This window comes from Sander lucioperca, chromosome 21 (assembly GCF_008315115.2).
Source record: "Sander lucioperca isolate FBNREF2018 chromosome 21, SLUC_FBN_1.2, whole genome shotgun sequence".
In the NCBI taxonomy this organism is placed as follows: Eukaryota; Metazoa; Chordata; class Actinopteri; order Perciformes; family Percidae; genus Sander; species Sander lucioperca.
In genome coordinates, this window is record NC_050193.1 from 26,861,259 (window position 1) to 26,872,477 (window position 11,219).

The 11,219-nt window shown below is 42.1% G+C and overlaps 2 protein-coding genes across 2 annotated transcripts in view; one reads left to right on the forward strand and one right to left on the reverse strand.

The window, feature by feature from the left end:
• Positions 1-2,534, reverse strand: part of LOC118494085 (volume-regulated anion channel subunit LRRC8D-like) — a 4,143-nt gene extending 1,609 nt beyond the window's left edge. Inside the window, exon 1 of the mRNA XM_035996515.1 lies at positions 1,199-2,534. Within this exon, the coding sequence (XP_035852408.1) occupies positions 1,199-2,208 (1,010 nt within the window). The 5' untranslated portion in view covers positions 2,209-2,534. The remainder of the gene's footprint in view (positions 1-1,198) is intronic.
• Positions 2,535-6,380: 3,846 nt separating this feature from the next.
• Positions 6,381-8,970, forward strand: LOC116042545. The gene is made up of 6 exons (XM_031288746.2): positions 6,381-6,498; positions 6,930-7,183; positions 7,530-7,720; positions 7,994-8,087; positions 8,226-8,425; positions 8,601-8,970. The coding sequence occupies exons 1-6, from the start codon at positions 6,409-6,411 to the stop codon at positions 8,786-8,788; spliced, it is 1,017 nt and encodes a 338-aa protein (XP_031144606.1). The 5' UTR covers positions 6,381-6,408; the 3' UTR covers positions 8,789-8,970.
• Positions 8,971-11,219: the final 2,249 nt, after the last annotated feature.

Here is an 11,219-nt window from a genome sequence, read left to right on the forward strand (position 1 = left end):
AAGGGTATGTGATGATGTGGGGGCCAAGGGAACTTTATCAGGATGCATAGTATCCTGGATCCATGTAATAACTGGCCTTTCAAAATAAAAGTGTGCCTGCCTCTATGGGAATTTAACATAGGGGTGTACTGACTCGCGGTTAGCCGAATTAGCTTCCCAGTGGAGGTGTGGTATCTATAGTTGCGATACTGTGATTATGTGTGGAGAGGAAATCCGCTTGACACTGTACTTGATCATAAAGGTTTTATTACATCAAGTTTTCAGCATCAATGACGAGTCCTGCAGTACATAAATAGGAACATGTTGGCGTTATTTTGTCACTTATTGGGAGCAGTAGGCTAGATGGAGCCGGTTACCTCCAGGATCTGTGCTAAGCTAGGCTAGATGGAGCCAGTTACCTCCAGGATCTGTGCTAAGCTAGGCTAGATGGAGCCAGTTACCTCCAGGATCTGTGCTAGGCTAAGCTACCGGTGGAACCGTCAGACAGCGTTACAACACGCACGGAGATGAGAAGGGTATGTATCCACTTGTCTTACTCTGGGGGTTACGGTGAATAAGCTAAAGTCCCAATAAGTCGGCGTATTCCTTTAAGACTGACTGACGTGTGTCCTTGTCTCTGTTTGTGTCCGTCCAGACTACAAAACAACCTCGGTGTTTTCAAACCAAAACGGGGGCAGCAGTGTTTCCAAATGTCTCCGTTTTAGGGGCTCAGAAACGCTACAGCAGTAGTGTGGATGCGAGGTGTGAACGTAGCAAAAGACCAAAACGTAGTAGTGTAAATGTAGCCTTAGGATACTTAAATCCAACACATTCTCACTCCCATCGCGTCAAATACAGACGCTTGGGCATGTGCCTTTGGCGTTCGTTACTGACGCTTAAAAGTCTCCTTCAGCGTCATATCTAAACGCGCTTGGTCGGGACTCTTGGCGTCACTTTTGACGCTCTGGGTCAGGGCGTAGGTTTAACTGACATGCGGCACAAGAACGGGACAGTTAGGTTTAGGAAAAGGTTGTGGGTGGGGTTATAAAATGTACGTTTCAGTGACACGTGGACAGGACAGGAATCTGACATGAACTCCGGTCTCCTGGGTGAAAGTCCTGTGTTGTTTGACCCATCCACCCCCCCAACCAACCTCCCTACGTGGCGTTTGGGGCTTTCATACTACTCGCTACCATTGTCGTTCTTAATACTACGTCATCTTACAGCGCCGTGGAGCTGCTGCTCTGCCCAGTGTCTTCCATACAGACGGCAGAAGGGTGCTTTTTGCGTTGTCTCTGATGCTGAGAGCCATTGCCCAAGCGTCTGTATTTGACGAGTTGGGAGTGAGAATGGGTTGTTATATCTGTGATTCCAGAGCAGAAGAGAAACTCCACTGTGTAGGAGAGAAGTATGGGAACTGTCAGACTCTGGTCGGGAACGACTCTCTGGGTATGTACCAGAGGCGGGGCAAGAACGGCTCAGGACGTCCCTGACCTGGGGAGGCAAAGAAAGAAACAGCCAGTCCTCCACCAGGAGACCGCCTCCATGCAGCCCTGTGCAACAGCCCAACTCAGCGGGCAGTTCCTCTAGACTGTTGCTGCGCAAGTCCAACCTGCACAGCCGACTTAAAGCTGCGATCCCCCTGGGTAATGAGCCGAGAGAGTTGTGTGCCACATTAAGGATGTGTAGCTCCAAACAGCTGCTGAAGAGCTGCGGGGGAAGGCTCTCCACCCTGTTCCCGCTGAGGTCCAGCTCTGTGAGCAGCTGCAGAGCTTTCACCTCCGCAGGCAGCACCTCCAACAGGTTACCAGCCAGAAGGAGCCTTCGTAGATGGCGGAGAGTGAAGAGTGCCGGGGGAAGGCTTTGGAGCTGGTTGTTGGATAGATCTAGGAGCTCCAGGCCTCGCAGCACACCGACGCTAGCCGGTAACGCCAGAACACGGTTATAGGCGAGTCTGAGGCAAGACAGACGTCGCAGATGAGCCAGGCTGAGCAGTTCCTCCAGAGTTCTCAGGTTGTTATGCTGCAGGTCAAGTGTCCGCAGGTTGGTGAGAGCCAGCAGGGCGGAGGGCAAACGCTCCAGGCGGCAGTCCTGCAGTAGCAGCTCGGTCAGGTCGACCATCCGCTTCAAGCCTGTCAGCACAAGCAGCCTAGTGCCCTCGTTGTAGACGTCCAGCCTCACCAAGCTGCCTGTCACCTCACACAGCTCCCCTGGGATCCGCTGTAACATGCCTCGGATCACCAGCACACGGAGGTGACGTAGTTGGCGGAGGCTGCCCAACGCCCAGCTGCGGCCAACCCCGCCTTCGCTGTTTAGGCGGCCAGAGAGGTGGAGCTCATGCAGGCTGCGGAGGGAGAGGACCCAGCTCGGGATCTCTGATGCTTGGGTGAAGTTGAGGTGGAGGATCTCAAGACGATCCTGGAGGACTCCAAGTGCACCGGGATCCACCGCTGCTGCGCAGTGATAGAGGTGGAGCTCCCTGTTTGGAGGAATAAACAATAAAAAGACACAATAAGTAGGCCTACATGTGTAGAAAAACGTGTATGTACAGAGTAATCCATAGACTAACACCAAAATATCTAGGTGTCAGCTATAACATTTGATTTGATGTTAACCATGACTGCACAACTGCCCTACTACGTTTTTGTTACTTAATTATGTAATTATCTAGTCTATATCTACGATGTTCCACTTCCGGGATTGCTGGAAATTCTGCCAGATGTCCCTCTTTTCGGACGGATGTCCGGATGTCCGAAACCTTGGGCTTTCTTTGTGTTGTAATTTTAACCCCGGTGGATTTGTGAGGACTATGGTTAACTGCTCCTCAGATCTCTGCAGGGTAAATCCAGACAGCTAGCTAGACTATCTGTCCAAATTTCAAATTCGCCGGAAGTTCGTCAGGGTTTTCCCAGGCTACCGACACTCAGCACCGCCCAAGACAATTGTGATTGGTTTAAAGTGCACATATTATGAAAAAAATCACTTTTTCTAGGATTTGGGGAGTTATTTTGTGTCTCTGGTGCTTCCACACGCATACAAACTTTGATAAAAACCATCCATGCTGTTTAGAGTGAGATACGGTTTCTGAATGTGTCCTGCCTTCAGTCTCTGGGTGAGCTGGTCAAAATCTGCAGGGCCGTCTTCGTCATTGGCTGAGATATTTGGTGTGTGCTAACCACTTTAGCTAATACCACATCCAGGGTGGGAAATTAACACCCGCCACCAGCCAATGGCGGGTACTTTTTCAAAGTGGCGGGTGACTTTGCCTTGTATACCAGCCACAGTGGTGGGTGGATTGTAAAACATTCCTTGTAACGGATTGGACAGCTTTTGTCAAAGAATGCTGTTGCTAAAGAAACATTTCCGGATTTTGCTGCTTCATAATAAAAACATTAAATACCAAAATAACGGAGGACTTTTATTGTGAAGAAATGAAACCGTTCACAGCCGGGGCTTTGACTCCGCATATTTTCGTCAACTCCAGACTTCTGTCAAGTAGTTTTCAGCGATCGTCCGTGACACCATGTAGCTGAGCTGAGGTACAGATGAAACGAAAATTATCGTGTATGTCATGTGGCGACATATCCCGGTGTTAAGAGGCCCGCCGCGGAGTCAGCATTAGCTATGAATGTACTCTGTTGAGGGCGAAGTAAAGAAAAAGAGAAGGTAGCCTACATTTCGAACAAGTGGCGCATTGACAAAACGTACAGAGAAAGACCGTGTAAAACATTTCAGACCGTCCTGCCAACCTGTATTAAACATCAATGTACGCTCGAACGATTTTTCAGTTGCTGAAAGCTGCTGCTGTTTTAATCCTGTCGGCTCTCTGCTGCTCAGTTCCACACACACCCACACCCACAACACACCCACACACCCACAACACACCCACACACACACCCCAACCCACACACACCCACACCCCCACACACACACGGTGGATGCAGGAAAAAACGGAGATGAGATGTACACGATGACCTAAATTGAGGACAGCTAACGGTCATTATTGTAAGTGCAATGATAAGTTAAAGTCCAATAAGTACTTTATCAAACCGTATGAATGTGTCCCAGGCCAGGTTAGGAAATTAACTAACAATGTAAAGACCAACAAGCCACTGACAGAAATGTTCAGATTTGATTCATTCAATAAATTATTATTTTTTGTCTTAAATCCACCAGCCATTTTCATATTACACCAACATTTGCAGCATCCTGAGCCTTTTTGGTTACTAGGAAAACTCAGCCCAGAGTCATTTTATTCTTCCCAAAATAAGTTTCCTTTTTATTTTTAAAGAACTATACAAAAAAGCAATTTTCACTGTCTCTCGCAACTTCATTGCAACAAATTGCAAAAACGCAGTTTTTTACCAAAGCTCCCTCAAAATCAGGCATTTTGGGCCGCAACAATCTCAAAAAAAAGGCTGCGAAATCCTGGAGGGACTGTTTAATGCTATGTTACTGAGAGATGAGTCAATATTTTTTTTGTTCATTAAACATGTAGGCTTACAATTACTGTAGAATATGACCAAACTGACCAAACACAATTTTACCATGGTCTCGCAGGGTTTTTTTCACATCACTTTTTATTTGCCTATATTAATAAAATATGTATTAATAATTAAAAAAAATAACATATTGAAGCAATTCAAAATATGCTAGTACACTTTCTTTTATAAATTTGAATTCCAGAAAAAGTGGCTGTTAAAAAATAGAAGTGGCTGGTAAAATTGAGCATCCACCAGCCACAGTGGCTGGTGGGCAAAAAAGTTAATTTCCCACCCTGACCACATCAGCTAGCTGTTTCTCCAACTTTGGTCAGTAGAAGCAGGATTAGCCGGGAGACATGTAAGTAGATCTATAACATTTCTTTTGTAGATTAGGGTGAACTTGTGTGTGTTGTAGCAGTGTTTTGCCATTGAGAACAAGGTGGGTAACTGCTAGCAGCAGTGCGACGTCCAACAAAGATGGGATATAAGTGTGATGCCTCACTCTGTAGCTAAAACAGAGAGCTCAACACACAGGGTGAAAAGAGGAGCTGCAGCAATGTGCAGTACAACAAATATATGGTGTTTTTTGAAAATTAAACCATGAAAACCTATTCTGATATAACGTCTAAATACAATTATGAACCTGAAAGTGAGCATAATATGGGCACTTTAAAGAAATGCCAAAAAACATCTGGGAATGCTGTGTGGACTAGCCAGACAAGTAATTATCAGACCCAAACGGAGTTTTTCAGCAGTGATTCAGAATTAATTCTGGAGAATTTTGCTGACTGTTTTTCTGCTTAGGGAGGAGATATGGTCCGTGTACTTGGTGGCCAACGGAGTTTTGAAAGGAAAAAAACAAAAACGAAAAACGGCCAGTTTCCCAATTACCATTAGTAAATAGGAAAACAAAAAACGGAAAACAACCCATTATTCGTTTTTTGTTTTGATATTAAAAAACGGAAAACGAAAAACAATCTCGTTATCTGATTTTCTTTGATGTATTTGTAGATGGAACTCGGAAATTAAAATGTGTGTATAAATCTTATTCCTTTGTCAGTACCCGATCCGTACCGCCTGTAAAATCCGTTCTGTGCACTGCCTGATCAGTTCTACGCTTGCGCGAACACCGGCAAACTTCACAGCTCTATGCACGCATTGGCGTAAGGATGTTTGGACATTCCCGGTTACCGGAAGAAAACATTAGACAGTGACAGTAGACCTCTTACAGCCCTCATACTTTTATTTTGACACGTGAATGTTACTTCCTGTCCAGAGCTTATTGGTTTTAGTCAACTTTGATCTTAACACGTAAGACCAAAATAACATGATGAACGAGAACTGTGTTCCATCAGATTTCCAATGATTATGCACATTATAAAAATGAGCCCGTATTCTCGCTCTTGGGTTAAAACGGAAACATGAATAACAAAAAAACAACAGTTGAAAAACGAGCAGTTTTCCAGTTAATTTTTAATTTCTATGGACATTGGAAAAACGGAGCTCATAGTTTTGTTTTTCCGTTTTTGGTTTGAAACCAAAAACGAAACATCGACCCGTTTTTCCGTTTTTTCATTTTTGGTTTAAAATGAAAAACGGATTATACTTTAGTACCCTGACCTTATAATCCGTGTACCATTCGTTCATTCGTTTTTCAAAATAAAACCAAAACTCAAAAAACAAATAAATGACTTGTTTCTTCAAAATTCGTTTCCAAAACCAAAAGGAAAGAACGGATAACAACTCGTTTTTCCCATTTACAATTTTGTGCTCAAATGAAAAATGGAAAAAACGGATAACGAGCGTTTCACCCCGTTTAATCCAATTTTTATATTTTTATTTGACGCAAGATGCATGACCCGGATGTGACCTTAACTCGTGGGACAACGACACCGACACAACCAACAACAGCCTATATTGTAGCAGGTAGCAACTAACAACAGAAATGGACATTTTTGTGCTTTTTAGTGGAAGTAAGAGGGTTACTCTGAAGCCTGAAGACATGACCACAGAGAAGATATCAGTTATTTTCCAGGTATGTATTTTACTTAAAGCAATAAAGCGATATAATATAACGTTATGGTGTTTAAATACTCGTGGGCGCGCACATACTAATCTATCCAACGGCTATCGTTTATGGACTTTCAAAGTTATTAGTGTGTTCGAAAGGATTATGGTGTGATGTTTTTTATGTTTTTAATTTACTTTGTTTTAGGTTAACACTGATTTGCATGCCACACAACTGAACTAAAATATGTTCTCTGTTTTACCTGTGACGTTATATTATACTTTAGCTTTCGTAGCAGTGACTGAGAATATGTCATTAAATAACAGTTACTAATGAAAATGTTGCTGACTACAATGTGAATCCATATATTATTTTGTAATAAAAGCACAAAAAGCGGTGTGGTTGGCTGGACTGTACACATTTTGGTGCTTCTGTTCTATCCTGAACTCCTGTCATAGGTCCAAAAGGAAACCGTTTATTTGACGGACGACACCAACGTGGCCATATTTCCCCGACCTGATGGTGACTTCAACTGCTTTGACCTCATCGCCAGAGGTCATTATGAAGTGCATGGCGACAGCACCACTGTGGAAAAATCTGCAGGGGCACTTCCCTCAGGCCAGGCTGCTCGCTTTACTTTCCACCGCCCACCAAGCACTGCCACAAGCTCCTCCTGTCCAATTCCAAGGAGCACCACCAAAACCTTCGTGAGGTGAGTGAAAAAAGAACATTTACATCTTGCTAAAACATCTGTCACTACTGTTACTACTTTCTTTTGCTACATTATTTGAGCAGGTGTGTCCAACTCTGTTTACTGGTAATCCCTTATCCTGCATATTTACTATCTGTTCCTGCTGCACCTGCAACTTATCAGCAAAATTAAGCTTGTTTATCCAAGAGCTTGATGACCAGCCTTACATTAAGTGCTTATTGTTATCACTGTATATCAGGGTTCAACAATTAATACAAATATTATCGTAATTGCAATATTGCCAAGTGCACTATCCAAATAACAGGAACTGCATTTTTTTTAATTATTTGTTCCCATCAATATTCAGGAATGTCTTCATTGCTGAAGTCCTGAATGGAAAGCTAGAGACCACCAAGATGGTTACAGTCCGCTTCTCAGAGTTTGAGGCTTGTGTGGCAACAATCACCAGTAAGGTGAAAGAGGCCCTTGGACAGCAGGAGTCATTTATTTTAACAGATAGTCAGGGCAACGAAATGATTGACTCTGATGGAACTAGGGGTATGTTTTAAATCATTGCTGTGTAAATGATATTTTCTGCAGCCACATTAGGAACTTAAGTGCACAAACAGTTCACACATGTAACATCTGAATTAGGGAAGTACACCTAAATATTCTCATATTAAAAGTACATTGTGCATTCATAGCTTTCTTGGGTGCTTCAAATCTGTTTATAGTGTCTTATTTTTAAAATTCATAACCCACATAGGATATAAGTTATCAAAAATACTGCAAATATTTGGTTAAAAAAATGTCCTATTGTTTTCATTGCAGGGTCAGCATACTGGAAGCAAAATTCCAGGAAAGTATTTGCAGTGCCTGAACCACAGATGGAACTGCTACAAGTCAATAAAAGGAAGAGGTTGAGGTAACTGAAAATTTTCTATTTTTAATTTTTTTCCACACCATTCATGTGGTTTCTTTTGGATGACCTGATGCTGTGTGCGAAAAACAAATTATTAAGGTCTAATTAAATGTTACATTGTACATTTTTTATGTTTTTCAGTCGAAGAGAAGATACCGGCCTTCAAGAGGTTATGGCAGACATTGAAGAGGTTGTCGAAGCAGCCCAGGGACTAAAAGAAGTTTCGAAGATGATTAAGGATTTGAGTGGATTTGCACATTCCACAGTGACAACAACCCTGTCTCTTTCAGAGGCTGAAGTAGCTTCTTTAAGAGTGGTTTTTGCCTGTCTTGTCTGCAAAGGTTAGTACTGTTTTACAATGGGTCATTAGGAAGATGGAATTACAGATCAAAATCACTTCACTTGTTTGTGTTTTACTAGATTTGACATGCTGTGTGGATTTCATTTATATTTGGTCATTGTAGTTTGGCCTACGTACTGAAAATAAATGAAGTGCATATTTTTTTTAACCTACAGGTCCTGTAGACAAGCCAATGTTCTCAACATGCTGCAGAACCCTAATCGGGTGTAAGGCATGTGTTGTGGAGTGGAACAGCAGCCACAGTTACTGCCCGAAGTGTCGCGCTGTGGATTTGGAGAACAGCGTTCATGAAGTGGCTGGACTCTCTGAGGCGCTGGCACCACTAGAGAAGTTATTCCTTTAGTATGTTGCTATGGTGGCAACAAATATGTTCATACAGTTCTTCAGTGCCTTGTTTTTATAGAGTAACAATGTCTAATGTTAACAGTATTATTGTCACGTGTAATTGTGGCACTTAGATAAGGTTTACAAGATTTTCTACCTGTTATACAAGATTTTCTACTTGTATTTTTTCACATTAAAAGAAATATGCAGACATCTGAACAAACTTGGAATTTATTCATCTACAGCTGAGCTTAAATCAGTTTCTCACAACTACTGTACAAACATATGCATAGTTCATTGGTGACATTTGAGATACTTGAGTATTTTCTTTTCATAACTTTTTACTTCTCCACTACATCTCAGAGGAAATATTCTTTTACTCCACTACATTCATTTAGTCTACCATTGGCCTAGTTTGCGACACCCCCAACTGTATTTACCTTGCATGTCTATTAGTAATATTGATCAGATAGATCAGTGCCTCCTGAAACACACTATGGTCATTGTTAACCACTTTTCCAAAAAGAAGAGACATGTCTGGAAACCTCTCTCCAAACAGCTGCTCAGCACGACATCGGTCTTGCTCTGATGAAAATGGGTCAGAGCCAAAGGCAGACACCCAAGTCAGGGAGGACCCCAACTCCTGCTCATACATGTGTGCTGCCTCTGCAGCATTGGGCAGCAGCTCTGTGGGAATTCTTGCTGGACAACAATCAGCTGCAAGTTGGTTTGGTATCCCTCTGCCTAAAATGGGTAATTATTTTTATTAGTTTTGGACAAAATTGTCAATTGTTGTAAAGCTCCATACATACAAATACTAGCATAGCCTACCTGGTATCCTATGGGCATTCCAGGACTGCACAACCCTGGCAAGTCCAATCTGACTCACTTGACATGCCAGGTTGGAGACACAAAATTTGGTTACATTATCCTGCATGTCGAGCAGCTCTTGATCCAGCAGGTGAACCAGGGCCTGTTTTAGTGGATAGTTCACTCGATTGTTGACCTCTGGCCAAATTCTTTCCACACGAGATTCTCCTGCCCTTACCCCCACTGATGACAGGTATCCTGTCATGAATTTTCGGCCGTAACAGGGACCGGTCTGTTAAGACAAAAAAATTTGGATTAATTTAAACAATAATTAAATTTGAAATGTAACTTTTTAAAATTGTAAACAAATGAGTCTTGGATTAGAAACTATAACCAAGTACCAAGCTGAAACATTACACTGCTCCCTGGGGCTGTCTTTGTTGTGTGCAGGAGGTCTGGGATAGTAATTCAGGTCGGGATTTTGACTCCATCTCAGGCCACCCTCTCCCACTAATTGTGTAGGGCAGGCTAACTGTGTTTTTAATTCTACATGTCACAAAACACTCACTACAAAAGTTTAACATAATTGTCTATTCACCTATCAAACCCTAACCAATATGAACTGAAAATTTTCAGTTAACCCACATTAATGTTTTAAAGACAATAGTCTATAACATTAATGTGTAGCTTAGACTACTGTAGGCCCAGCACTGTGTGCTTAACTTCTGGTCAGATATTATATAGCACTGAAAAAAAATTCCATCTCTGAGTGAGTGAGAAAGAACAATATTTGTAAACGTTAATTATGTTAATTTTCTTGTTCTAATGTGTAGTTATTTTTTAAACTGTATTCACTCTTTTATAATTAATACTGTATACTATTGTGTAGGCCTAATCTCCATATGATGTACGCTAAAAGTGTGATCACCCTGTTGCACTTATTATTGCTCTGATGTAATACCGCCACAGAGTGCCGTGCTCACCGTGTAAGGTTAACATTTGCTTACACACTCTTATTAGATAGGTTAACGTAACTTAATAGGCTACTTGGTTAACGTAAACATGGTGGGTACTTTCTTTCCTCGTCTTGTGAGCACTTACCTTATCTATCGATAACATGATTGCCGTTTCCAGTTCTGCGTCTGACACGTCTTTTTCGTCTGAGCTGATGTTGAACACAGAATCTTCTGACAGACATTTCCGAGCATCTCGGGACATCTATCTGATGCAGCGCGGTGGAAATCTCAGCATGCGTTCTACCATCCTCAAAAAGCTGGCGAATTAAGTCGGAATATTCATCCAGTCCGGCCATGTCTTCTTGTCTTGACCTCTTGTTTGTTTGGCGGACTCTGGTCCTAATAAAGGTCACATCCGGGTCATGCATCTTGCGTCAAATAAAAATATAAAAATTGGATTAAACGGGGTGAACCGCTCGTTATCCGTTTTTTCCATTTTTCATTTGAGCACAAAATTGTAAATGGGAAAAAACGAGTTGTTATCCGTTCTTTCCTTTTGGTTTTGGAAACGAATTTTGAGGAAACAAGTCATTTATTTGTTTTTTGAGTTTTGGTTTTATTTTGAAAAACGAATGAACGAATGGTACACGGATTCCTTATACACACGTATTTTAATTTCTGAGT

Excerpts from the sequence above, each read along its gene's own strand:
- LOC116042545 (XM_031288746.2), top strand. The coding sequence starts at position 6,409 with ATGGACATTTTTGTGCTTTTTAGTGGAAGTAAGAGGGTTACTCTGAAG. Across the intron at positions 6,499-6,929 it reads AGATATCAGTTATTTTCCAG|GTCCAAAAGGAAACCGTTTA; the intron begins GTATGTATTTTA and ends CTCCTGTCATAG. Across the intron at positions 8,426-8,600 it reads TGCCTGTCTTGTCTGCAAAG|GTCCTGTAGACAAGCCAATG; the intron begins GTTAGTACTGTT and ends TTTAACCTACAG.